Source organism: Tiliqua scincoides, chromosome 3 (genome assembly GCF_035046505.1).
Source record: "Tiliqua scincoides isolate rTilSci1 chromosome 3, rTilSci1.hap2, whole genome shotgun sequence".
Lineage (NCBI taxonomy): Eukaryota > Metazoa > Chordata > Lepidosauria > Squamata > Scincidae > Tiliqua > Tiliqua scincoides.
This window is the reverse complement of record NC_089823.1, coordinates 236910921-236938613: the sequence shown is the minus strand read 5'-3', so window position 1 is coordinate 236938613 and position 27693 is coordinate 236910921. Positions and strand designations below refer to the sequence as shown.

Sequence of the window (27693 nt, the reverse complement as noted above, 5' to 3'; positions counted from 1 at the left end):
AATTGCCTCCCTTTGGGAAGCCTCCTTGTCTTTGCCTGTTTTAACCCTTAGAAGAAACGCAAATGCTTTTGTCTCCTGCCTGGTTGTTGGAGAGAACTGGGGGACGTCGGCACATAAGAACATAAGAACAGCCCCACTGGATCAGGCCATAGGCCCATCTAGTCCAGCTTCCTGTATCTCACAGCGGCCCACCAAATGCCCCAGGGAGCACACCAGATAACAAGAGACCTCATCCTGGTGCTCTCCCCTACATCTGGCATTCTGACTTAACCCATTCCTAAAATCAGGAGGTTGCGCATACACATCATGGCTTGTACCCCATAATGGATTTTTCCTCCAGAAACTCGTCCAATCCCCTTTTAAAGGCATCTAGGCTAGACGCCAGCACCACATCCTGTGGCAAGGAGTTCCACAGACCGACCACGCGCTGAGTAAAGAAATATTTTCTTTTGTCTGTCCTAACCCGCCCAACACTCAATTTTAGTGGATGTCCCCTGGTTCTGGTATTATGTGAGAGTGTAAAGAGCATCTCCCTATCCACTCTGTCCATCCCCTGCATAATTTTGTATGTCTCAATCATGTCCCCCCTCAAGCGTCTCTTTTCTAGGCTGAAGAGGCCCAAACGCCGTAGCCTTTCCTCATAAGGAAGGTGCCCCAGCCCCGTAATCATCTTAGTCGCTCTCTTTTGCACCTTTTCCATTTCCACTATGTCTTTTTTGAGATGCGGCGACCAGAACTGGACACAATACTCCAGGTGTGGCCTTACCATAGATTTGTACAACGGCATTATAATACTAACCGTTTTGTTCTCAATACCCTTCCTAATGATCCCAAGCATAGAATTGGCCTTCTTCACTGCCGCCGCACATTGGGTCGACACTTTCATCGACCTGTCCACCACCACCCCAAGATCTCTCTCCTGATCTGTCACAGACAGCTCAGAACCCATCAGCCTATATCTAAAGTTTTGATTTTTTGCCCCAATGTGCATGACTTTACATTTACCGACATTGAAGCGCATCTGCCATTTTGCTGCCCATTCTGCCAGTCTGGAGAGATCCTTCTGGAGCTCCTCACAATCACTTCTGGTCTTTACCACTCGGAAAAGTTTGGTGTCATCTGCAAACTTAGCCACTTCACTGCTCAACCCTGTCTCCAGGTCATTTATGAAGAGGTTGAAAAGCACCGGTCCCAGGACAGATCCTTGGGGCACACCGCTTTTCACCTCTCTCCATTGTGAAAATTGCCCATTGACACCCACTCTCTGCTTCCTGGCCTCCAACCAGTTCTCAATCCACGAGAGGACCTGTCCTCTAATTCCCTGACTGTGGAGTTTTTTCAGTAGCCTTTGGTGAGGGACCGTGTCAAACGCCCTCACAGCACAGCACCTGACTTAGTGGACTCAGCAAAGCAATTGTCCCTCTGTAGGTTTGTCACCAGGAAAGTTGCACCCAGAAGCGTAGCCAGAGGGGGGGGCAGCGCAGTAACTACAGTGGGTGCCACAGCATGCTGCGTAAGTGGCCTCTCCCCCTCACTGTTGGAGCCTTTCTGGGCAGCGGTGGCAACAAGCAGGAGCACAGAGTGCTCCAGAGCATTGCCTGTACGGCTCCTACGACAGGGAGGGGCCGCTTACACGGTGCATTGCGGCACCTGCAACTCTTACCATGCAGCCCCCCCTGTAGCTACACCACTGGCCCAGCCATGGACCACCTGCAAGTATTCTCCCCTGCAACTAAGACTTTCGAAGCAAAAACCCAAGTGTGCAGGAGCCAACTGCCTACGTCATGCGTTAACACGCCACGTTTGGGCCTCCCAAAGCCTCCTTCCTTTGCTCTTGCCGCAATGCTCTAACAAGGCCGTCCCTCTGGAATCTGCCTTCAGGGCTTTGTGGCTGTATGTAATGCATTTTATTACGGTTTCAATGTGTGGGTTTTAATTGATTTTTATATCATTAGTAGCCATGGGGGCTACTTGAGCCAAAAGACTGCTTCTGAATGAAGTAACTAAATGCACGGAAATGACAACCGGGGGTGGGGTGGGGGTTTGAGCTGAGTGGGGCTTTCAACATTGCAGGGTGGGAAGGGCTTCCTCGTCCCAGTTCCCTCACCAGCACTAACAGAGAAACATTTTCTTTTTTTCACAATATGCGAATGTATTTATGTTGCCTAATTCACAGGGGTCGCAGAATATCTCCATTCTTAGTAGCAACAATTAGGGCTTGAAAGTAGGGACATGTGATGGGTGGGGAGGCAGGTGAGGCAAAGCCTCCCCACCAGAATCCTTTAAAGAACAGTGCCACTGGCGCCGCCATGTGAGGTACTCAAGCACTCACAACCCATGTGCTCTGCATGGGTTGTGGGTGCTTGGGGGCCTCACATGGAGCGGCGCTGCTTTTCGAAGGACTCCGGTGGGGAGGCTCTGCCTCACCTGCCTCCCCACCCAGCACACGTCCCTGCTTTCTAGTGTTCAGAATGGTTCCCAGGCATTATTTATTTATTATCCAGTTATTTTTAAAGCATTTATACTCTGCCTTTCCTCTCTAAAAAAAATCTGCTTGAGGCAGTTAATGATATCTAAAAAATATTAAAATATAGTATCGCTACTTAAAAATTACAAAATAGTCGGTAATAAACATGCAAACAATCAAAAAAGATAAGAAGAGTTTCAGAGAATCAAAAAAAGGAAGACTGGAACAGGAGGGTCTTTAGGTCCCACACGGATAGAGAGGGGGTCAGACGCAGTTCAAGGGGGAGGCAGTTCCACAGCTGTGGCACTGCAACGTTGAAGGGCATCCTTGGCATCACAGCCAAAGGCAGGGCTCCCAGGAGGGTCCTACCAGGCAGTGGTTCCCAGACTGTGTGCCACAGTGCCCGAGGGCGCATCGGCAAACTTGCAGAGGCATCGCAGGTTGCCCCCAGCGGCCTCTTCTTACTGGATCTCCCAGGCACCACCATCTTGAATCACGCGTGATCTTGCATGATTTCATGCAATTCCAGGTGGCGGCGCCCAGGAGAGCCGGGCAATGGCACCACTGCAACAAGAGTCTGTGGCCACAGGGCTCCGCGACTGCAGTAAGTCTGGGAACTGCTTTCTGAAGGGGTGGGCTGTCTCAGGGCCAAATCCTAACCCACTTTCCCACACTGACACAGCTGTGCCAATGGGGCATGTGCTGCATCCTGCAGTGGGGAGACCTCCACGGAGGCCTCTTCCAGGTAAGGAAATGTTTGTTCCCTTACCTCAGGCTTCATCGCCCTTACCTTGGTGCTGGAACGTTGGTTAGGATTGCGCCCTCATAAGGTACCCAGACCTCATAAGGTACCCAGGCCCTAAGCAGTATAAGGCTTTAACTATCAATACCAGCACATTGAATTGCTCTTGGAAAAAGACCGGCAGTCAATGCAGCTGAAAAAGCAGTGGCCTGACAGAGTCAAACCACCTGGCCCAGATCACCACACGTGCAGCTGCATTTTGCACTCACTGTAGTTTCCAGGTGATCATCAAGGACAGTCCTGGGCAGAACATGTTTCAGTAATCCAGCCCTGATGTCACCAGTGTGTGGACCACTGTGGCCAGGTCTGACTAGCTCAGACAAAGAGGCAGTGGCGTAGCTGGAAGGGGTGCAAAGCACTAAGTTTTGCAGGGAGCCTCAATACGACATGCAAACAGCCCCTCCTCGTCCCCTTCAGAGCCATTCCGGGCTGCAAGAGCAAAACAGAGGCATTTGCATAGCCAGGGAGACAGACCAGGGACAGACTGCACTTGCTCCCATTGTGGAAGGGATTGTCACTCCCGAATCGGCCTTTTCAGCCACACTAGACGCTGTTCCAGAACCACCTTTCAGAGCGCGATACCAGAGTCTTTCGAGACTGAAGGTTGCCAACAACATGATTTGCATACTGGTAACACCCTTGCTTTCCTATTTCCAATAATCTTGTAAGGTAGACCGGTCAGGTGAGCCACTCCCCCTCAGTTGCAACTCCTCAGTTGCAATATAGGGGTCAGTAGTGTAACCAGAAGGGCGGGGCGGTGTGGTAAGTACTCTAGGCTCCCACTTGGAAATGCCCAAGTGACATTTCCCACTTGCCATCAGAGTCACTCAGGGCAGTGACAGCAATGCTGTTAGGCCGTCAACTACTTTGATTGCTTCCTGAAGGCAGAACAAAAACCGTTTGATAAATAGATAATAGTGAATTCATGGGAAAAAATCAAACCTGGTACTTCCTGATTCATAACTCATCGGTTTGACTACACCAGCTCTGATCATGTGGAAGAGTGACTTTTTAGCAGGCAAAGCACATAATTTTGCTGGCAAACTAAACCAGGGGTGGTCCTGACACCCCCCCCCCCCCGAATGTCCCAACCAAATTTGAATGGGACAAAGAATAATTGCTCGTAATTTCACTTGCAGGGGCTCTATTTTAATGGCCTTCAAGTCGTAACACATAAGCCCCTCTTCAGATGTTCAAGGAGGGTAGAATGAACACACCAGGGGTGGAATCAGGGGAGAGAGTGTGCCCTGCTTCCAGGCCCCATACCCACTGAAGCTCAAACACACGCACAACGTGGTTTTGTGACATCGCCCACCTACTTGTTCAGGGGTGGATCAGTTTTCAATAGGAGTTATACAGGCAACTCTTCTGCTACTTCTTGATTAGAAGTTGGTAGGGGATTTCTTTTCTTTTCTTTTTTCCTGTTCTACAGGGCCAGCATTGTCATGCAGACTCTGAAATGTTCCACTGTCAGTATCATCCAGTTAGAAGGACTGGACTCGCTCCTCGCTCCATCTCCTGCCTTAGCATATGATTGTCACAGCACTGACGTCTGTAGGTAATGGATGGTTTGATTCACGGGGCTATTGTAAAACGCTGAATTCACCGTGCAAGGTCACAGACACCAGCACGGCTGACATCACCGGGTAGGAAATGAGCCTGCAGACGTCGCACAAAGGGATATGAGTTGGATCCTGTTCAAAATGCAAAAAGTTACGGCGAGGAGAGAACCAATTCTGTATGCATCCGTAATGAAGGTGGGGATGCCGCAGAGACACAGAGCAATCAGGGCTCCGTGGCACCTCGCATGGGGAGGACAAAAGGGCCCCCCAGGTGGAGCAGCAAGGCAGAACCAAGTGGGGGGGGCATGAAGCAGACACAGGTGACTGCCAGGGCCGTCGGGGGAAATACACCACTGTTTAAATTTAAAATGGGAAATTAAACTCACAGCAGAAAGAGTGGGGCTCTCCTCCACCCCAGCTCTTTGAGTGATAGCCTTGTAAGACTGCCGGTGTCCAAAGAGCAGCAAGAAGCAGCTTGACTAAGAGGAGAGGAAGGGGACCACCAAACCACGAATGCCCAGCATCTATTTATGATATTTCTGCCCAGCCCATCGTTTTCAAATGAAGGGCGGTATTTGAGTAGTAGTATTGTATTGGCAACCTTCAGTCTCGAAAGACTATGGTATCGCGCTCTGAAAGGTGGTTCTGGAACAGCGTCTAGTGTGGCTGAAAAGGCCAATCCGGGAGTGACAATCCCTTCCACACCGGGAGCAAGTGCAGTCTGTCCCTGGCCTGTCTCCCTGGCTATGGGCCTTCCTTCTTTGCCTCTTAGCCTCAGACTGTTGGCAAAGTGTCTCTTCAAACTGGGAAAGGCCATGCTGCACAGCCTGCCTCCAAGCGGGCCGCTCAGAGGCCAGGGTTTCCCACTTGTTGAGGTCCATCCCTAAGGCCTTCAGATCCCTCTTGCAGATGTCCTTGTATCGCAGCTGTGGTCTACCTGTAGGGCGCTTTCCTTGCACGAGTTCTCCATAGAGGAGATCCTTTGGGATCCGGCCATCATCCATTCTCACGACATGACCAAGCCAACGCAGGCGTCTCTGTTTCAGCAGTGAATACATGCTAGGGATTCCAGCACGTTCCAGGACTGTGTTGTTCGGAACTTTGTCCTGCCAGGTGATGCCGAGGATGCGTCGGAGGCAGCGCATGTGGAAAGCGCGCAGTTTCCTCTCCTGTTGTGAGCGAAGAGTCCATGACTCGCTGCAGTACAGAAGTGTACTCAGGACGCAAGCTCTGTAGACCTGGATCTTGGTATGTTCCGTCAGCTTCTTGTTGGACCAGACTCTCTTTGTGAGTCTGGAAAACGTGGTAGCTGCTTTACCGATGCGCTTGTTTAGCTCGGTATCGAGAGAAAGAGTGTCGGAGATCGTTGAGCCAAGGTACACAAAGTCATGGACAACCTCCAGTTCATGTGCAGAGATTGTAATGCAGGGAGGTGAGTCCACATCCTGAACCATGACCTGTGTTTTCTTCAGGCTGATTGTCAGTCCAAAATCTTGGCAGACCTTGCTAAAACGATCCATGAGCTGCTGGAGATCTTTGGCAGAGTGGGTAGTGACAGCTGCATCGTCAGCAAAGAGGAAGTCACGCAGACATTTCAGCTGGACTTTGGATTTTGCTCTCAGTCTGGAGAGGTTGAAGAGCTTTCCGTCTGATCTGGTCCGGAGATAGATGCCTTCTGTTGCAGTTCCAAAGGCCTGCTTCAGCAGGACAGCGAAGAAAATCCCAAACAAGGTTGGTGCAAGAACACAGCCCTGCTTCACTCCGCTTCGGATGTCAAAAGGGTCTGATGTGGAGCCATCGAAGACAACAGTGCCCTTCATGTCCTTGTGGAAAGATCTGATGATGCTGAGGAGCCTGGGTGGACATCCAATCTTGGGGAGAATCTTGAAGAGGCCGTCTCTGCCGACCAGGTCGAAAGCCTTTGTGAGATCTATGAAGGCTATAAAGAGTGGCTGTCGTTGTTCCCTGCATTTCTCCTGCAGTTGTCTAAGGGAGAATACCATATCAGTGGTGGACCTGTTGGCTCGGAATCCACACTGCGATTCTGGATAGACGCTCTCTGCAAGTACCTGGAGCCTCTTTAGTACAACTCGGGCAAACAGCTTTCCTACAACGCTAAGGAGAGAGATGCCGCGGTAGTTGTTGCAGTCACCCCTGTCACCTTTGTTCTTGTACAGCGTGATGATGTTTGCATCCCTCATGTCTTGAGGTACTCCACCTTCTCTCCAGCAGAGACAGAGGATTTCATGCAGCTCAGTGACGATGATCTCTTTGCAGCATTTTAGGACTTCAGCAGGGATGCTGTCTTTTCCAGGTGCCTTGCCAAAGGCAAGGGAGTCCAGGGCCACGTAAAGTTCTTCTAGGGTTGGTTCACTGTCAAGCTCTTCCAGCACAGGCAGGCACTCAATGTTGTTCAGCGCTTCTTCGGTGACTACATTTTCTCTGGAATATAGCTCAGAGTAGTGCTGCACCCAGCGTTCCATCTGCTGCGCCCGATCCTGGATGACCTCGCCTGTGGCAGACTTCAGAGGGGCAATTTTCTTCTGTGTTGGACCTAGGGCCTGCTTGATACCATCATACATCCCCTTGATGTTGCCCGTGTCAGCTGCTATCTGTATCTCGGAACAGAGCTGGAGCCAGTAGTCGTTAGCACATCTCCTGGCAGTCTGTTGGACTTTGCTGCGAGCAGTTCGGAGGACCTGCAGGTTGCGCTCACTGGGACAGGCCTTGTATGCTGCTTGAGCTCTCCTCTTTTCCTCAATGACTGGTGTCAACTCCTCAGAGTGGGCTTCAAACCAGTCTGCTGCCTTGTTGGTCTTCTTGCCGAATATGGACAAGGCGGTGTTGTAAACGGTATTCTTGAAATGTTCCCATCTGTTGGATGCATTTGCGTCGGCCGGGCCTGGAAGAGATTCCTCAAGCGCTTGTGCAAATTCCTCCACTTTTCTCTGATCCCGGGTCTTGCTGGTATCAATGCGAGGTCTTCCTTCCTTTTTCGTGTGATACAGTCGCTTTGTTTGCAGTTTCACTCTGCTGCACACCAGGGAGTGGTCAGTGTCGCAGGCAGCACCATGATAACTGCGTGTGATCTTGATGCTGGGAAGGCTGGAGCGTCTGGTGAGGATCAGGTCGAGCTGGTGCCAGTGCTTTGATCTTGGATGTCTCCAAGAGACTCTATGTTGGGGCTTTGTGTTGAAGAACGTGTTGCTGACACAGAGACCGTGATGACAGCAAAACTCTAGCAGGCGTTGGCCGTTTTCGTTCATCCTCCCAGTGCCAAACTGACCTAAGCAAGTGGGCCATGAACTGTTATCAGCACCAACTCTAGCATTGAAATCACCGAGGATGAACAATGGCTCTTTTACAGGGATTTTCTTGACAGTGGTGGCCAGGTCATCATAGAATTTGTCTTTGGCTTCTGCTGGAGACGACAGAGTCGGTGCATAAGCACTGATGAGAGCGATAGGTCCTGCTGATGACTGGAGCTGCAGGGACAAAATTCTTTCACTTCCCACAGTAGGTGGGATGATGGATTTCAGCAGGGTATTTCTGACCGCAAAGCCAACGCCATGTTCCCTGGTTTCGTTTGGTGGTTTTCCCTGCCAGAAAAATGAGAAATTTCTCTCCTTGACAGATCCGGAATCTGGCAGCCTAGTCTCTTGAAGGGCGACGATGTCCATCTGCAGTCTGCTCAGCTCCATGTCGATGACAGCTGTTTTGCGTGCGTCGTCTATTTCTTGCAGGTCATCAGAGAAGCCAGGTGTCATTGTCCTAACGTTCCAGGTGCCCAGCTTTAGGGCAGTAGTTTTCTGTTTTCTGTTGCATGGTGCAGAGTTGTCGATCCGCTTGTCGGTTTTCACCCTAAACCCCACGCACCCCATGAGGTTAACGGACCGTGGCGAGGCAACACCTTACTGGCTGGGGACTGCCCAGCTTAAGGCGGGCGGTAGCTGCCCAATGAGATGCAATGATCTCTCCCACCGTCGGAAGCAGCCCCTGGCGTCATGCTCTACGCCAATCGAGCAAAGACTTATAACCGGTAAACTGCTGCTTCCCGTGTTGTGCCGACGCCGTATGGCGAAGTTGGAGTGTCCTCTCCAGTGCGCGAAGCCTGGGTAAAGAAGGTATGGAGGATAGGCTGTTACCCATGCAGCAAATCCCCCCTCTCCACGTCGCTGGAATGGTCCAATGGAAAGGCGGAAGCCAATACGGTTGGTTCCAGCGGCGTCGCAGGAGTTGCCAGAACGTGACTGTGTTCAGCCATGAACTGCCTAAGGGACTCCGGCTCCTGATTTTGCCTCGAGGTTGACTCCTGAAGCCTTTTCCAGAACTGGATGTAGCCACAAGGCAGTGGAGGTTTGAGGTCAGAGTTTCCTTCTCTTAGATGAGCTGCCTTCCTAGGCTGACGAGTCCCATCTACCCGGTAGTATTTGAGTAGTATCGCTTATGGATCCCCTCGTGCACACGCATGAGCGAAAATGCACATACACACAAGGTGCGACAAGGAAGATGACTTTGTCACTGTTGGTTTAGCTAGCCAAAGTTTCTTCCTCACTGCATGCTGGTGTTTAGAAAATGCTTGCCCAGTGGCTCTGAGTGGCTGGTGGGTCTTCACAGCAGGGATTTGTGGCACAACCCAACTGTTTGAATTGGGGCTTGAGAGAAACACAGACTCCAACATCCCTACTGATTAGTGACACTACCTGGTCTCTGTCCAGGGCCAGACCATCCATGAAGCAGATGATGGGGCGGGTGTTGAGCAGCAGGTGGAGTGGGGCAGCAGACTTACGGCTACCTTCATCCCAAGTCTGCTGCCAGCTCCCTCTGGCCTGCCACAGACAGAGCCGAACCGATCCTCTTTCCTACCCACTCACCTCACTCCGTCCTTTTGCTGCCCCTTTAAATAAAACAGGAAGCGTGTCTGGAGTTCCAAGCATGATTGGCACTTCCTACTTTGTCAAAAAGGATTGCTTGGGAAGGAGCGCGGTAATTGGTTTGATTCTTATTCTCAGGGTTTGGGGCGGTGCGCAACACCAGTAGCGGCAGCAAGTCAAACATGGCACCAGACGGTGGATCCAGTTGGGCTGTTCTTGTCTCTGGTAAATTACTGTCTGCTGTTTTGTCACTTCTTTAAAAATGTGCGAGCAGGAATGACACTTCTTTCTTCAGGATTCAGCTCCCTCTCCAGGTTTCGAAAAGTTAATACTCAGAAGGGGGAAGCAGATGGACATGCATGTAAAAACACGCGCAGGAGCACTAAGGCACCAGGTGATGTCCATGTTTAGTGTTTAATGTCACACCTCTTTGGCCAATACACTAGGGTGCTAAAGCAACTGTGGGGGGGGGGCAAGCACATACAATTTACAGCTACTAACATGATTTACTAACAAAAGAGAGAAGCCAAGTTCTAGTTGTGGCAGGGCATAGCTACAGGCCAGCATTGCTTTGTTAGGGAGATCACTAGGGCCAGGATGGATGGCTCCTCTCTTTAATAGGAAGCAATGGTTGGGAGATCCTTGGAAATTGCTCTGAGGGCTTTGAATGGGAGAGCTATCAGAGCTTGGGGAAGGGGGATGATGCAACATTGTTTGTGTGTGTGACAAAACAGCAGATTGAAACAGAGAGAGAGAGAGAGAGAGAGAGAGAGAGAGAGAGAGAGAGAGAGAGAGGAGAATTAGCTGGAAGCACCTTATGGGCTGCTTGCTGGATCTCTCTCTGGAAATCTAACTTACAGTAGTGGATGCACAGCCTGGAAGGACTGCATGTTTGTTTGCCTCCACTTACGCATATCCACATAAGTGGAGCGGCATTGTTTGCCACTCCACTTAGGCAGATACAAGGACATCTGCAAGAGGGATCTGAAGGCCTTAGGAGTGGACCTCAACAAGTGGGAAACCCTGGCCTCTGAGCGGCCCGCTTGGAGGCAGGCTGTGCAGCATGGCCTTTCCCAGTTTGAAGAGACACTTGGCCAACAGTCTGAAGCTAAGAGGCAAAGAAGGAAGGCCCATAGCCAGGGAGACAGACCAGGGACAGACTGCACTTGCTCCCAGTGTGGAAGGGATTGTCACTCCCGGATTAGCCTTTTCAGCCACACTAGACGCTGTTCCAGAACCACCTTTCAGAGCGCAATACCATAGACTTTCGAGACTGAAGGTTGCTAACACAAACACTTACGCATTACTTGTTGTGCTGAAATAGACATTAAGAGTGTGCCCAAGCTCTATAAGCCTATAAATGTATTGTAAATATGGATTTTTAGTCATATTTGCTCAAAGTGTCCAATGCTCTGTCCTCCAAAAAACCCAACACAGTTCTAGAGAAGTCTCTCTAGAATGTCTCACCATTTGGAGTTATGTAATTTATTGGGGCCTAGGGACCATGGGAGGCCCAACACACACTGCAACCCCATTAACAGTAGAAAAATATTGAAACGAAATTGAAGATCATGCTTTAGGGCAGCAGTTCTCAAACTGTGCGTTGTGACCAACCAGAGGGTTATGAACCAATTTTGGGTGAGTTGTGAAAAAGTTGCAGGCTGGCGCCGGCTGGAGCTCCACAAAGCATTCTGGGACAGCTGACGCAGCCGATAAAGTGGGTTTTGGTGCTAAAAAGATGATTTACAGAAACGTACAGCCCAGTCCTAGCCAGGCTGTTGGTAGGATTTACAGACCCGAAATATATGTAAGTAAGGGTGCAATCCTAACACCTTATGTCAGTGCTTTCCAGCACTGGCATAGCGGTGCCAATGGGCCATGTGCTGCATCCTGCAGTTGGGTGTCACTCACGGAGGCTGCATTGCCCTTATGTCAGTGCTGGAAAGCACTGACATAAGGGGTTAGAATTGCACCCTAAGGCCCAACCCTAACCCACTTTCCAGCACCAACTTAAGGGCAATGCAGCTCTGAGGTAAGGGAACAAACATTCCCTTACTTTGAGGAGCCCTCCGTGATTGCCACCCAACTGCAGGATGCAGTATACGCTCCATTGGCACAGCTATACCCGTGCTGGAAAGTTGGTTAGGATTTGGATCTAAATGTCTAGTTTGCATGTGTACACACAAATACCACACTGCAATGTCTGATTTCTAGACATACAAGCCTGCCAAAAACATAAGGAGGTTAAATTTCTGCCCAACACTGCATATACGCTACAAGGACCAAATGTGTCTCCTCTGGGCTGGGCAAAAATGGGTTAAGAAACCTAAAAGAAGCTGAAGGATGCCTCTTAGTCCTTCAGTTTTCCAAAATTGTCAAGGTCTTTCTGCAGCCACTAAACTAACTAGTGAGAAACTAACTAGTGAGAAACTAACTAGGGAAGCAGATGAACAAGAACACAATCAAAATGGGCTGATTTGGACAATATGTGGTTCACTGGCCCCTCTTGAACACCTGCATTCCATCCACTTCCTGCATGGCTTTTTAGCTAATTGCATGGGGGGGGTCATCCAAACGCCCCCCCCCTACGCATTTTAAGCAGTATTAGAGGGATGGCTTTGGCAACCCAGCCATCACCACCATCACTACCCCCCAATTAATCTAAAAAACCCTGTGTGCCAGGAACTGGGTGAAACTTTGGAGCACGCAGTGTACTCACAGCACAAATGTGCAATGCGCAGTGGGGAGACCAGCCCAATTATTTCATAAGTCATGAGGCTGTATGTATGGGGTGGCATCCTGGTGTCTGTGGGGAAAGGGGCCCATGCTGCAAGTTTGCTTTGGATTCCAAAAAACAATGCTTGCGACTTGCTCAGGGAAGTGAGGAGTGTGTGAAAGTGGCACCTAGCATGGGACTCTGTTTCCTTGGAAGGAACTGTAAGCTGGTGTGACTGAGCAACATTGATAGAGCACCTCGGGACTTTGAATGCATTCTCTTCTAGTGTCCCAGTGGTGTAGCTACAGGGGGTGCAAAGCACTAAGTTTTGCAGGGAGCCTCACCACGCGCATGCAAGCGGCTCCTTCCCCTCAGAGGCATTCCAGGTGGGGGAGGAAAATGGAGGCAAATGCAAGGAGGCAAATGCCTCTGTTCTGCTCCCCCACCTGGAATGGCTCCAAAGGGGAGGGGGGCCATTTGCATACTGCAGTGAGGTTCCCTGCAAAACTTGGTGCTTTGCACCCCCCTCTAGCTATGCCACTGCAATGCCTCTCTGAGTATGATGATTATCTTGCAGATCAGAATGACTATGGACTCCGGATTCAAAGCTCAGCCACTACACGACCCCAGGCTCTGATTCTGAGGTTAGGCCAAATTGTGTGCAGCACAGAGAAAGTAACCAGGGAACGTAGCAAGGGAGTGTGTTCATTCTCGATCAGCTCTAACAAAGGACTCTCCCTTTCCCCTGTTCTATGAATCCAAGTCAATTAATCTTGACATAAGGCTATTATGTCGTTCCAACCAAAGCGGAGACCGTCATTGAAAAGCAATGACAGGCTTTAGCTGACTGTCACTGCAAAAGCTCGGCCCAGAGCCCTCGGAGGAGGAGAGATTGGGGGGCTATCCTCACCTCTGAAGCAGCCCACCCCCAATCAGGGTTGTTCGCTCTTTATTGCTCCTCTGTCCCCAACAGCAGCCTGCCATGAAGAATTTACAGAGGTTTCGTTGCTGTGGACTTTACTACTACGAAAAGGCAGAGGGGCAGGGCTATTGAAGAAGTTGGCAGTCCCACAGTTAGCCCCATGACTGGTTGTGTGAATGCAGGGGCATGCACTTCAGAGCAGCTCCCGGGCTACGCAGCAAAAAGACCATTCCCAGCCTTCATCCCGACACAGAACCTGTGGAAGGGGCAAGGGTCACCAGCAACTGTCCAGATGATCCCCACCCTCCTCACCTGCTCTGAACTTGGGAGGGAGGCTGAGGCAAGAAAAAGTGGAAGCCTGCCAGGATCCTGCTGCTCACATTGGCCAGCCAGCTGCTTCCTGAAAGGCAAGGTTCCTTCCCCCACTGTTGCTCCCTGGGAACTGATTTCAGAGGTTAACTGCCTCGGAACATGGAGGTTCAGTGCAGCCCTCATAATTCTTCTGATGTATCACGATAAGAAAGCAGCACTGGCTTATGCCACCAGGTTATGTTCGAAGAGGAGCCTTCGGTGCCAACTGCATCCCACTGAACAGGTTCAGCAGCTCCACAGTACTCCTTGGGAAGTGCCAGTTGGAGGTTGGCACCATTTTCATGGGCACACACCCCCAGGCACACCAAAGCTGTGCCACCTCCGAGGTTTTATCATAAGCGTTATGATTTAAGGAGTGTTAAAAAAAATCTTGCGACAGCCAATAAATCCAAGAAAAATCCAGCTCTTGCATAAAACCAATTTTGGTCCCTCTTGCTTGGGTGGAACGGAGCAGTATAACACACACAGGGGACATGAAGCTGGAAGGGAAAGAACAACCCCATTTGGTGGTCCCATAAATCCAAGGATTTATGGTCATTTGGGGTGGGCTCTTTTCCTGCCTCTTCTGTCGCAGAAGAGCTTGTGCGGAGTTGATGCCCTGCAGGCGCACACCTTCATTGAACACTGCACTCCGTCACTATCCTCCCTTGTACCTATACAGTTTTGTGGCACAGGAGTCAGTGAACCTGTCTGCCCTTTTCCCCACTTGACCCAGAGGATATGACCTTGTGTACCCCCAAAGCCCACTCAACCGTCCTCCAACCCAGCGATGGCCACAGCACTGTAGTAGATAGATTGTTGGGCAAGGAAACTCCCCATTCAACTGGATGTTATTTCTCAAATCTAACTTTCCACATGGGGAAGCTGTAAGGACCAAATGGCACAATAAGCCTCAGGGGTGAGTCCAGGGCTCTTTGGAGACCAGGCAATTCTCAGCATGAGTGCAAAACACCTCAGACATCACCCCGTGATCCCAGGGGGCCAATCTTGGTGCTGCTTCACTGGATCCTAGGAGAGCACCTGATAATCCTCAGTGCCTTAAAAAGCAAAGCCTCCTCTCATGGCCTGGCTTTTGCGCCTTCACACGTCACACAGCCAGTCTCAAGTTTTCCTCTTGGGAATGAGAAAGTTGTGCTGTAGGTCTTTTTTGTTATTGTTATTCTAAGAGTGGAAGCATCAGCACCCACCTTTCCTAGCAGCAGTAGTTTACTCCCACATTAACTTCAGTCACAAAATATTTTCCTTCTGTATTGTCTAAAATTACAGCTTCACTGGGGATCAGACTTAGGCCCAAATCCTAACCAACTTTCCAGCACTGGCATAGCTGTGCCAATGGGACATGTGCTGCATCCTGCAGTTGGGGGGCACTCACGGAGGCCTCCTCAAAGTAAGGGAATGTTTGTTTCCTTACCCAGGATCTGCATTATGTCAGCACTGGAAAATGGGTTAGGATTGTGCCCTTACACCGTTTTGTTCCCATACTGAGAAGACAAGCAATGGCTGTCCCATAGTTCTTGGCACGGATGAAAGGCCATCCAGGCTCCAGGAAACCAGAAGAAGTTTGTCTTTCCTGCAAAACTGCCTACCTCCCAACCTACCTCTTGACTGCTGCTTGAAGCTATTATTGCTGTTAATGCTACTGATGGCTAGATCCTATCCAGGCCTTATGGTGGAACCTGTGAGCTGCCACTATAAGGCCCTGGCTGCTGGTGTGGCAAGCTCTCTGCTGTTCTGCAGGCCACTGCTGCCAGTGTAAAGCCCCAGAGGCCACACCCAAGCAATACCAGACTGCAGAATCCCTGCTGTCAATGATAAGTTGGTGATGGGGTGGGGGAGGGGAGGGGGCAGATCGGGGCAGGGAGCAGGCTGCAGGGGGAGGATCTCAGTGGCAGTCATGCACTCAGCGGCAACCATCCTGTCTTCCCTTCCTAGCCTAGACCACCACAGAGTCTCCTCAGACTTATCCTAGTGAAAGAGCTGACATAAGTGTGAAGAAACCCAGTGGGGAACAGGCAGCCTGTGGACAGGTAAGTGAAAAAGTTTTTTACCTGTCTCTCCTGGGCTTTCTGGTCTGCCTGCCTGCCCACAGCAAGCAGCGCACACTCTGTCAGTGTTGCTGAATGCTCTGGGCTGTAAGGGCAAAACTATTATTGGTAGTAGCATTTACCCAGCAGGATCAATGCGCATGACATCTTACAAAGTGATATAGGTGTAAACAAAAAGGACAGATCCATGCCCCAAGGAGCTTACAATTTAAATGTCAACAATGCGGGAGACAACAGAAGGAGAGGGGCAGAAAGGAAGCAAATGCAAGCAAATGGAGTGATGTGGGCAGAGACTATTTCTGTTCATGTACGACGATTTAGGCCCAATCCTGTGGTCACCCTGCACTGTTGGAACTCCTGCTCTGGCAGCATGAAATCTTTCCTCCTGCTGATCTTTTGATCAACCCACCACCACCATTGGATGCAGTGCTTGCTCCGTCAGCACAGCTGCATCAGTGCCAATGGTGGGTGGTAGGGTTGGGGAGTTGGTGTCCAGCAAGATGTCATCAGGGATGTGCAGATTTCCCAGTCATATCATAATGCATTGGCAGGAGGGAGCGGTTTTAGGAGGCTGTTGGCAGGAAAAAGTGGGTGCTGAATCCTTCCCCCTCCAGGCATTTTCCATGTTTCCCCTCCACAAATCAGGGGTCCATAAAATCAAGTAGCTAGACTGAAAGGCTGCACACAAAAAGCCAGGGCTCACCTGACACTGGAAGAGCAAGGCAGGGGCGTGGCAGGTTTGCTGGAGGGGGGGGCTCTAACCCTAGCACCAGGAGCAGAGCAGTGTTTGTGTTGGGAGGGCCATAAGTACTACCTTAACACATTTTTGCCAGGCCCACAGGTGTACGCATTTGATCCCTGTTGCGTATACGCAACGTTGAGCAGAAATGGCTTAACTCCAGAGCCTGGTCGACCAGGCAGGTAGACCTGGGCTGCTGGTTGGACTTTGGCCTCCACGGCTGAGGCTTGCTGTGCAGGTAGACCTGGCCTCCCATTCTGACTCTGCCCTCTGAAACTGCCTCTTCCAGGCAGGTAGACCTGGGCTCCCACCCATGCTTTTGCTCCCCCCCCCGCAGTTGTTCCCCTTCCCTGCTGGCACAATGGTTGGGGGGTCACGCACCCATGATGCCCCCTTGGACGCACCCCTGCCTGGCACCAACACTGCAAAAACCCTGTGCCTGGGCAACTCCAAAAGAGTGACATCAAAGAAGGTGGCCCAGGAGGGAGCTGGTGGCAGTGAATTCCAGCCAGCACATCCTGAATTGATGGGTGGGACACGTGCTGAGGTGACTGAAAGGAGACCAGACACACTTGTGGGGGGTCCGTGGAGGGCTCTGCTCCCTAGATGGAGCCTCCCTGTTCAGGAGCAGTGTATCTGTCCCTCTGGGCGTGTGCCCTTGGCCTGCAGCAGCGGCGCAGCCGGAGGGGGGCACAGCACGCAGCTTGGCAGGGAGCCCCCCTTCTCCCGCCCGCCCGCACACCCAGCGCGAGGCCCGCAAATTGCCTGGCGCGGCTCTCGCTCAGCGCGCAATTAGGCAGGGAAATTGCCTGGCGAGGAGCTTCCCGGCCGCGGCTCGGAGGCGGCAGCTCCGCCGACGCCCGCATTGCCAGGCAGAGCGAGCGAGCGAGCGGCCGGCGCCGAGCTGCCAATTAGTGCCGACTGGCAGGCGGGGAGCGGTGGCGTAGCTGGGGGGCAAGCTCTGCGCTTCGCAGGGAGCCTGGGCGCGGGCTGCAGGCGGACCCCCCCCTCGGAGCCGCTCTGGGTGGGGGGAGCGCAACGGAGGCGCAGGCAGGAGTGGCTCCGAAGGGGCGGGGGAGGGTCCGCCTGCACCCGCGCCCAGGCCCCCTGCCAAACGTTGTGCTTGGCCCCCCTCCAGCTACTCCACTGCGTGGAAGGGACGGGCGGGCGGGCGGGCGGGGGGTCCCTGGCCCAGCCGCCCTTGCCAGGCTATTGATCCTGCCTCCGTTTTGCTGCCCTGCCAGACTTAATCCTTGGCCCCCTCCAGCTACGCCACTTGGTGGATGGGTGGCTGGGCGGGCGGGCGGGCGGGCGGGCAAGGGGGTTCCTGGCCTTGCCAGGCTATGTATTGATCCTGCCTCCGCTTTGCTCCTGTGCTGAAGCTCCCTGCCAAACTTCGTACGTGGCCCCCCTCCAGCTACGCCACTGGGTGGAAGGAAGGCGGAAGAGCGGGCGGGGGGCTGGCCAGGCTACCGATCCTTCCTCAGCCTGCTGGAAAGTGATTCCTCGCCTTCCTCTCCAAGGCCAAGAGCACGAGGCCCCCTTCCTCCCCTCCTCCCTGGCGCGGCCTTGGGAGGTCCCGCTGAGCCCAGCAGCTCCGCGCAGAGGAATCCTCCCCGCGACTGACACGCATTCCCGCATCTCCCCCTCCCACGCAGGGCTGCCCAGCCGGCAGCGGGACAAGCACGCGGCTTTTGAATGCACAGACGGGCTGGCAACCCTTCCTGGAGGGGCTCTCTATGGAGTCCTAGGCATGTCTACTCAGAAGGAAGTCCATGATAGCCAATAGGGTTACTCCTGGGAAAGTGTGGCTAGGATTGCTGCCATGGTCTGCTCTGCCCCTCTGGGACCCTCCAGGGTCTTGGGCAGAAATGCTTCCTCAGCCCTAGAGATCCTTCCAGCCAGGGACCAGACCGGGGAGCTTTTCTCCATGCAAGGCACATGTGCTTCTCTGGGGTATTTTGCTTATTCGGGACACTGAAGTCTTCTACCGTACTTTCCAGTGATGCAGCCCTGGAAGGGGCTTGCAAGATGAGAAAGTACACCCCCCCCCACACACACACACCATTGTCAGAAGGCAGCTCTCCAAACCCCAGTCAAAGGCTACAGAGCCAGAGAAGGTTATTGGCCAATATGAAACACCGGGGCCTAGGAGAGGGGGGTAATTTGTACCCAGGCCCAGGATCAAAAGGGGGGCCCAGGAGCCAAGGGAGGGGGCCCCGGAATTTCCTGAGCTCTTACATTTTCCTGTCTACTCAGACTTGTTGCCTGCACGGGATTCTGGGGACACTATCATGACTGGCGATGCTGGAGACACTACTGAGGCCACATGGGTTGGTAGACCTGGGCTCCAAAGACTTTTTCAGCTGTCTCTACCCTGCCCCCACCCTGCTTCCCCCTCCCTGCCCCTATTCTGCTCACCCGTCACCACCCTCCCCTGCTCTGTTTCACTCCTTCCCCTTTGCAAAGGGGCCCAAAAGAAATTTGGTACCCCCTGATAAAATTCTCTCAGAGGCCCTCAGAAACACACAGCAGAAAGTCTGGACCATCCACCCCAAACTGACAAGGGCGGGCCCAGCTGCATCTCCCAAGGAGGGGACTTCAGCACCCATGCTGGGAAGGCTCTATCCTGTCCTGCATGCCCGCCCACATCACCTCTGAGGGCACAGCCTTCCCCAAAGATCTCAGCAGCCAGGTGGACTCTTAGGGGAGCAGGCAGTCCTTTCAACCCCCCTGGTCCCAAGCCATTTAGGGCATGAAAGGTGATGAGCAGCCCTTTGAACTGGGTTTGGAAATGAGTCAGGAACCAGCATGGATCCAATGGCACACTGGCACCGTATATGCTTGGAGACCAGCTTCCAGCAGCAGCATGGTCATGACTGAATAGCCAAGCAACAGGGGGTGTGATCAGAGGGCTACCAACACCAAGAGGGTCCAGAGAGCTTGGAATCTTCTTGCTCCACAGAGACCCAGCAGGCCACACACCTGAACCACTGTCACCTCTGCAGGTAGGGAGGAACAAAGGTCCAGGAAACAGACCCTGCTGTGCTATGGGAAAGCTGAAAGATGGCTCCCTCCACCCAGTGCGGAGGTGGCTTTCATATTTCAGCTGCCTAAGGGGAGAAGCCAGGAGTGCGTTGGTTCCCACCTGCATGGACTGGGCTATTCAAACCTCCGCAACTCACAGCTGAATTGTGAACTGACTCAGTTGGGGGCCAAACTTCATATTACATCCAGGTGTGTGCAGCTGCTGCTGGAGGAGTGTCAGGAGCAGAGGAGCACTGAGTGGGGAAAGACAAAAGTGGGAATAAGAACACAAGAACAGCCCCACTGGATCAGGCCATAGACCCATCTAGTCCAGCTTCCTGTATCTCACAGCGGCCCCACCAAATGCCCCAGGGAGCACAAAAGACACTCTCCTGCCCGGCCTCGGCTCCGAATCACTTCCTAGAAGGATCTTGAATTTCTAGAAAAGGGGCCGTTGGCCTCTTGTGGCACAATCACATAGTGGGGAGAGTGTCAGTCTGGGACCAAGGAGATTCAGGGTCAAAGCCCCTTGCAGGCACAAAGGTCACTTGGTGAGCCTGGCCAGTCCCTTCTCATGGCCTGTGCTGTCTCACAGCAGGGTTAGCATGAAATGGAGGTGGGGAGAACCACCCTGGACTTCTTGGTGGAAGGCTGGGATAGGTGGTGTGAGTGTAAATAACCAAACGTAGCATAGCTTGGGCCCTGCACTGATTCTTCACGCTAAGGGCCAAGTAGCATCAGAAGGTGGGAACACACAGCAGGGAAAAACAAGCACTTGCACACCCGACTTGGGCACACTTGGAAGCACCTGCTGTTGGGAATTTCCCTTCTTCAAAGCCACCTGTTGAAACCCACCTGTTCTGTGAATTCTTGAGCATCATCTCTCCTAAGTGCCTGTAACTGGAATGGTGGCATACACCCTCCCTTATTTCTCCTGCCTTCATTCCCTCTCCTTCCACTCTTGTCTCCCTTCTGTCACTATCTAGGCTGTAAGCCCCTCAGATAGGGCCTAGGAGAGGGAGGTAAAGGGGCTAATTTGTACCCGGGCCCAGGTTCAAAAAGGGGGCCCAGAAATTTCCTGGGATCTTACGTTTTCCAATCTCACCTAGACTCACTGCCCACATGGGATGCTGGGGGAATTACCATGGGCACACGGCAGCGACTACTGTCACAAGCCATGCACACCAGGCCCAGGAATGCATACATTCCTTAACAGTGTCACATCTGGAAAGAAACAGACCTGTTACGGTAGCTCTTTGGCTTGTGGATCTGCTTACCATGAAGGAGTGTATAGGAGCTCAGGGACACAGCTGTGGGACTGCAGCTGCTGCAGAAGTCCGTTTTGGTGTACATAGGACCCTTTCCATTTGCAGTGTGAGCCTAGATACAATGAGACTAATCTCCTGCAATGATTTTCTATGTTTGAAAGATTTTAGAGAGACTTAGGAGTATGTTTGGAAGACTATTCCAGCTGTTGCCACTTTCCCCCTGCCTGTTTTGTCCCCATTCTGCCCCCACTCTGTTTCACCCCCTCCCCCTTTGGGAAGGGGCCCAAAGAAAACTTTGTACCCCCCTGATAAAATTCCTCTCAGAGGCCCTGCCCTCAGAGCTGTGATCTGGCCTCTCAGTCTTGGCAATGTGCCCAGTACATGGATAGCACTATGCAAATACTATACAATGGCAACAGCAGGGATGCTGGGCTAGGTGGATCTTTGTCTGACCCAGGAAGGGAGTTCTTGTGAAGCAACATGGAAAAGACAGCCTCTCTTGCCATGGCACTGTTTACAAGGCAGAAGAACCCTATTTGGGGGGGGGGGGGAGTTAGCAGCTACTTCCTCAGGAGCCCAGGGGCAGCAGCAGAGGTTGGGGTGGAGGTTTGGACCAGCAGGCTTTGGCTGGTCTGTGCCTCCATTCAAGTGTGAGGTGAATGTGGATTGAGAGCAGAGGTGTCTCTTCTCAATCCAGATTTCACAGACTCCATTGCGCTGACTCCTCAAATCTGTTTGGAATGCCTGTGTTCACGTATGAAGCAATGATGAAGAAGAGAGTACCTCTGAGTATGAGCAGAGTGCTTTGGCCATCACTACCAAGTGCCCCACATCTAGGATTCATGAGCAAAGAACGTGACTTCCAAGCAGACGAACTCTGGAAGTTTTGACATTTGAAAAAGAGGAGAATCAAGCACTGCCTAGTGCAGGGGTGTCAAACTCATTTCATATCATGGGTCAAACAGCCTTCATGGCGCCTGCTGAGGGCTGGAAGTGATGTCATGAAGCAGCAAGTTGCGTCATTATGCAGATGATGGCCAGAAATAAGCACTTTGTACAAACTCATTAGCTGCAAACGACAGAAGAGAAAATATGAAAATCTTGATCATATTTTCAAGATATGGCCCAATTATCATCCTGGGAGAGCCCAATTATCACATGGGCTGCCCTGTCACCCATGCTACTTCTGCCAAGGCATCACTTCACAGCTCAGGTGCTCTGCAAAGTGATGCCTTGGTAGCAGTGGCAGCGCCAAAAGCAGTGGCATAGCTAAGGGGGTGCAGGGATAGCAATTGCACCAGGCAGCAAGCTTTAGGGGGGCAACAACAGCTTGACACTAGTGGCCAAAATTGTGAAAATCTTGGTACATACAAACAATACCATCATATTGTATACCATTCAATGTGGAATTTAATGCAGAATGTAATGAAAGAAGCGTCAAAATATCTCTATTCTATCAAAAGTTATAGCCAAATAAATAGAAAATAAAAACGCAACTGCGTTATGTAACAAAAACTGGATTCCTTAAGTCAAAACTGACCTTTGAGACTGATTGTTCTGAGAGCCAATTTGGTTTTATTAAGATATTGCAGGGAACCAATAAGGTGTTAGTGTGGGGGAAGCCTGGGGGCAGGCAGCAGAGGAAGTGGGTGGCAAGCTGCTGGGAGGAGGAGGAGGAGGCAGATTTTCTCCCATTTTCACTTTTTTAAAAGCCTGAGTGTGACGTGATGTCACTTCCAGGGCATATTTTGAGCTCAGCACTGGGCTCATTTGCTACACCACTGGCCAAAAAGGGCAGTCCTGGGGAAGCCTAATTCTCATGTGGGCTGGATAAAGAGTTTATGTTTGACACCCCTGGCCTGGAGAATGAGTGCTTTGCTTCAGCTGGACTTCACAGCAGGTTCCAGAGCAAATGCCCTGCACAGAAGCAATTGGCTTCTGCTCCTGTTAGCAGTGATAGAAAGCGCTTAATCAGCCCTGCTGAATGAGCACAGTGCAGGGATGTGAAGCCGGGTCTTTCAAAAGCCACCAGCTATTTCTACCAAAGCTGCAAAATGGGATCCACAAAGTGATGGTGAAGGAGCAGATACTCTGTGGGTAGGAAGTCCCCCGTTCAGGCCCCAGTGTTTCTCGCCCAAAAAGCTCTCATGGAGCAGGCCTGGAAAGGACCCCTCCCCAGAACCTTGTTGAGCTGCTGCCAATCACAGTGGACATTACTCAGCCAGCCGGATCAATTGAGGAGTTTATATGTGATAAACTCACCTATCAGTGGGCTGATCGTTTGCCTGGCTCCACACAGCTAGCACATCTCCTTGTGCGAGTAAGCTAACAAGCAGCCCCTGGTCCCAGACCTCATTGGCAAATGCATGTTACCAATTAGGGCTGGACAGCATCGATCCATTCACTGAATGTGATTAATTCATTAATCACAGACTTAAATCCTTGATGTCTGAACTGGAGGAATCTTCTACTTTAAAAGAGCATTCGTGGATAATTGTTGTAGGTCAGGGGTAGGCAGACTTCAGGCTTATGGTAGCAGGTTCATCATCCGGAGCCTGATGCAAAATACTGCCTTGTGGGATGGTGGTGATCATACACTCAGAAATACGGAGTGTGCATCAAGGAGCATTATGCACACGCTAAAGGCAATGTTCTTATTTTTTCCTTTTCAAAAGCGGAACAGAGCTTACCAGCCCTTTCACAGGAAAATAAGCTCCTGGTCCCCACCCCCAGCTTTCTTTGTTTCAGCACTGTAATTCCGAAAAGAAAAAAATAAATACAAGCATGTCTTTTTGTTGCTGCTGCTGTTGTTAAACAATTGGAAGTCAGAAACCTCTGGGATCTACTGCAGTTCACCCAAAGGTTCACCAGTAAACCCCATGCTGCCTTTTGTCCACCTTGTTGTAGGTCATCTAAAAGCATCGCTTGATCCCAGCAGTGAATTTAAGTTGGTTTCATTTATTAGGCATGTGCTATTTGTCTTCATGAAGCACGGCTTCAAAATGTTACTAGGAGTGTGATATTATAATGTTTCCTTGAACCAACTAATATAATTTGTATATACTGAACTTCAATAAATGGAAGGGGGGAAATGCCATGTACACAAAATTGCCCGCTATATCCTGAGTTAAATCATATGGCATTGTGGCACTCTCCAGTGAATGCAGAGGGAAGGGACGGCAGGGGGGAAGTTGGGGAGGCACACTCCTCTCTCCCTTGCACAGAGAGTGGCCGTGGCCAAGGGAGGAGATGCAGAAGAGTTGAAGCTTTGGTGAGCAGAGGTTTCGCAAAGGGCATCACCCAGGCCTGCCTCTGCAGGGGCGTCTGTCAGCTGGTGCAAAAGGGTTCAAGCGACCTCCCCTATCACTCACAGGGAGCGGTGGGGATTTGCTGTTTGCCCTCCAGCCCCCTCCTGGACCACCAGGCCTCCTTCTCAGCCAGGTTTGATGCAGTGCACCTACACAGAAGACCCACACCCATGGAGCTGTTGCCCTGTATAAGTCTGGCTGAACCCCACAAGCCACATGTGAGCAGAGCTGTGCCTGTACCACTTCCTTTGCCCAACCGCGGCAAAAGCAGATGGTGACAAAAGCAGACCAGTAGTGCCTTCTCTGTCCAAATGGCACAATGGTGGCAGCAGTGCAGGATTCTCCTATGTCAAATACCTCTTTTGAAAGACTTTGCCTGGACCTCTGACTTGGTACTGAAGCGCTGAACTGGGAATAGGAGATGTTCCCATTCAGAAGCACCCATAATTCCCCTGGATTCCCACCACCCCTTATCTGCAATGTCATTGCTCATAAGAGGGAAAAGCCTGATTGTCTGAATTCTTGTGCAATAGGTACAAAATGCAGTTAAATGCTTAAAGGTTAATTACTATGTGGATGAACAAAGACATAATATTTTATGAGCAGAAGGGTCAACTGGAAACTGCTCTCCCCCATGTTCAATACAAATGCATTGCAGACATTCAGAGAGGTGCCACAGCAAGCCAGTAGGTAGTCCCAGGTTCAAACCCTCCCAGGCAACTACTGGTAGGGCTAGGAAGGATTCTCAACAGCCACTGCCAGTCAGTATATTCATCTTTGAGCTAGAGGATCCAAGGGACTGGCTCAATGAAAGGCAACTTCCTTTGTTTAAAATATCCTTTTTGCCCTGTGCAACCCACTTGTAAATTGTCATGTCTGCTGATCTCACACATGGGATTTTCACTGCATGCACAAAAACTTGCAGTCAATCACAGCTTTCCAGCATCTATGCACTCAGGGGAAAAAGTGTTATGTGAAATCAAAGCCATTTGATCCTCGCTAATATCTCAATGGGTTCCTTGAGTGATATGCTCAAAAAGCAACTTTATGACAATCGAGAATCTTTTAACAGCGGCAGAAAGTACTGGGATTTTATCAGTGGCGTAAAGCTCTTGGTGTCTTCTGTACTTGAAGGATGGTGTGAAATCTGAAAGGGCTTCAGCTGGAGACAAAGGGGCAGTTTTTCTTTCAAAGGGTGGAAGGCAATTTGAAAGAGGAACTGCTGCTGGAGGCACATGCAAGCAGGTTTGGCAGGTTTGGAAGGAATATACAACCTGCAAAACCTTTTCCCAGGTTGAAAGAGGGACAAAGGAAATGTGCGAGTACCCCCTGGGCAGCACAGCCTTGCTCCAAGTACTTCCAGTCCTCTTCAGAACCATTGTCTGCCTCCAGCTTTCCTGAATATGTATGACTGTAGGAGAGCAGGCAATGCATATGGAATGCTTCGAAAGGGATGGCTTCCTTTTGTTAACGACTGGAAAATTAGATATAATATGACCATAAATGCATGTAATCGTGCTCAGATTATGCAACTGGTTTATTTTATTTTATTTTTTTTTTCATCCTGACTTGGTAGATTTCCTTTGGCTGTTGAAGATGATAAAATTTAAAGACTGAAATGTTCCCAAATGTGGCCATTTGTGCAGCAAAAACAATGAACATGCCCACTTACACAAACAGGGGAGTGAGATTAATTTTACAAGGTGAGATTAAAAGGTGAGCAAACACATACTGAGAGCAGAGGTACCAATCACGACTCAATCAGTTGTAGTGAACAGGAGTCCACCACTAGGGGTTGACAAAGCCAAGGATGTAAATGTCCAAGCCTTGCCACACAGTTTGCATGACACAACCTGTGAGGCGCTCTGCAGTGACTCAGCCATGCAAGGACCTAAGAAAGGCCCTGCAGCTGGATCAGACCAAGAGCCTGCCTAGCCCAGCATTCTGCATCCCACTCTGGTTGGTCAGCCAGATCCTGCTAGAGCCCCATTCCACTGTTGCTTCCTAGCAACTGATATTCAGGGGTACACTGCCTCTGAACATGGAGACTCCATTTCTCCACCAGAGCTAACAGCTTGTGTCTATGAAGTTCTCTCATGAACAATGGATTGACTTACCCGGATGACATAGCGGGAGGAATTTTTGTCATCCAAGTTGACTGTGAGCGAGAAGAAGACGGCCGTACTGTAAACACCTTGGGTCTTGTACAGCAGCTCGTTGAAATCCCAGCGAGCTGGCCTGCCCGTGGCTGCCATGTCCCAACCGCCACAGTCCTCGATCACCTCCAGCATTGGGAGGGCCCCCAGCCGGTCAATTTCGGTCATGTCCAAGCAGGAACGGAAGAACTCCTTCACCTTGCGCTCAGCTGAAGCCTGGTAGGGCCGCCGCACAGGCTGCATGAGCAGCCGCTGGAGCTTCTCCTCGTTCTGCTCCCCAATGGCAGCGATGATGCCGTAGATGAGCTTGTCCTCCGGGATGGCGTGCCGCCGCAGCCAGCCGCCACAGGCAAAAGAGTAGAAGTCCTTGCAGGGGTCAATGGTGGGGTCAATGTTGTTGGCAATGAAGCGGGAGGCCTTGACGAAGGCCTTCCTCTCCTGGCAGCCCTCCAGGCAGTAGATGTCCGGATCCATCGCCAGGTACTTCAGCACCAGAATGCAACCCAAAATGACGCACAGGCCTGCCGCAAAGACCAGGCCCGACAGCAGGCAGATCTCGCGGCGGCTCCAGCGGGGCAGGCCGCAGCGCTGCTTCTTGGTCCCAGTGGTGCCCAGCTGCAGGCTGAAGCCATTCGGGAGGGTCCCACTGCTGCTGCTGTACTTGCTCACGTACTTCACCTCCTGGAACTCATCGTAATGAGCTGTCAAGGAGTAGGTCTTCTCCATGCTGGAGGCTGGGAGGGGCTGGCTCCGATCTCGGGAGCAGGGTGGAGGGTTACGCGGTGGTCATCCTGCACTGCCACTGCGTCCAGAAGGGGGTGCTCAGCAGGCACCCAGGCAGGGAGCTGTCCATGGCTGGTCCTTGACAGAAACCCAGGGAATCCCTCACTGGGTGGGTGCTCAGCTCCCTAGGAACAGATGGAGACCTCCAGGGAATCCCTTCCTGGGAGCCCTGCGGGGAAGAAGGGCGCTCTGGAAAACACAGACACGTTCATTAACAGGGGAAGGGAGGCTCTCCTGAGCTGTCATGCCCTGATCCTTAACGTCCTTTGGCACGCAAAAGCCTCCTGAATCCTGGGGGAGGGGGGGGTTAAGTCCCATCTTTGCCGATCACAAGTTATTTTATGAGAAAGGGATAAGAGGTGACCGTGACCACCTGCGGTGGTGTAGCTGGAGGGGGTGCAAAGCACTGCCTCCATTTTACTTCCCCTGCCTGGAATGGCTCTGAAGGGGAGCAAGAGGCGTCGCTTGCACGAGGTGAGGCTCCCTGCAAAAGTGCTCTGCCCCCCTCCAGCTACGCCACTGCCCACACCTCCCAGTTTTTCCCATTTTCAACTCCGTTACCCGAAGTGCTCTCTCTCTCTCTCTCTCTCTCTCTCTCTCTCTCTCTCTCTCTCTCTCTCTCTCTCCCTGAAATGGAAGAGGATCGGATCCC

General features: G+C 51.5%; 1 protein-coding gene across 2 annotated transcripts in view; it reads right to left on the bottom strand.

Annotated features, from left to right (window-relative positions):
• The window catches only part of ECEL1 (endothelin converting enzyme like 1), a 58135-nt gene extending 31151 nt beyond the window's left edge, over positions 1-26984 (bottom strand). For both annotated transcript variants that reach the window (XM_066618976.1, XM_066618977.1), the window contains exon 1: positions 26220-26984. In XM_066618976.1, the coding sequence (XP_066475073.1) occupies positions 26220-26984 (765 nt within the window). The remainder of the gene's footprint in view (positions 1-26219) is intronic.
• Positions 26985-27693: the final 709 nt, after the last annotated feature.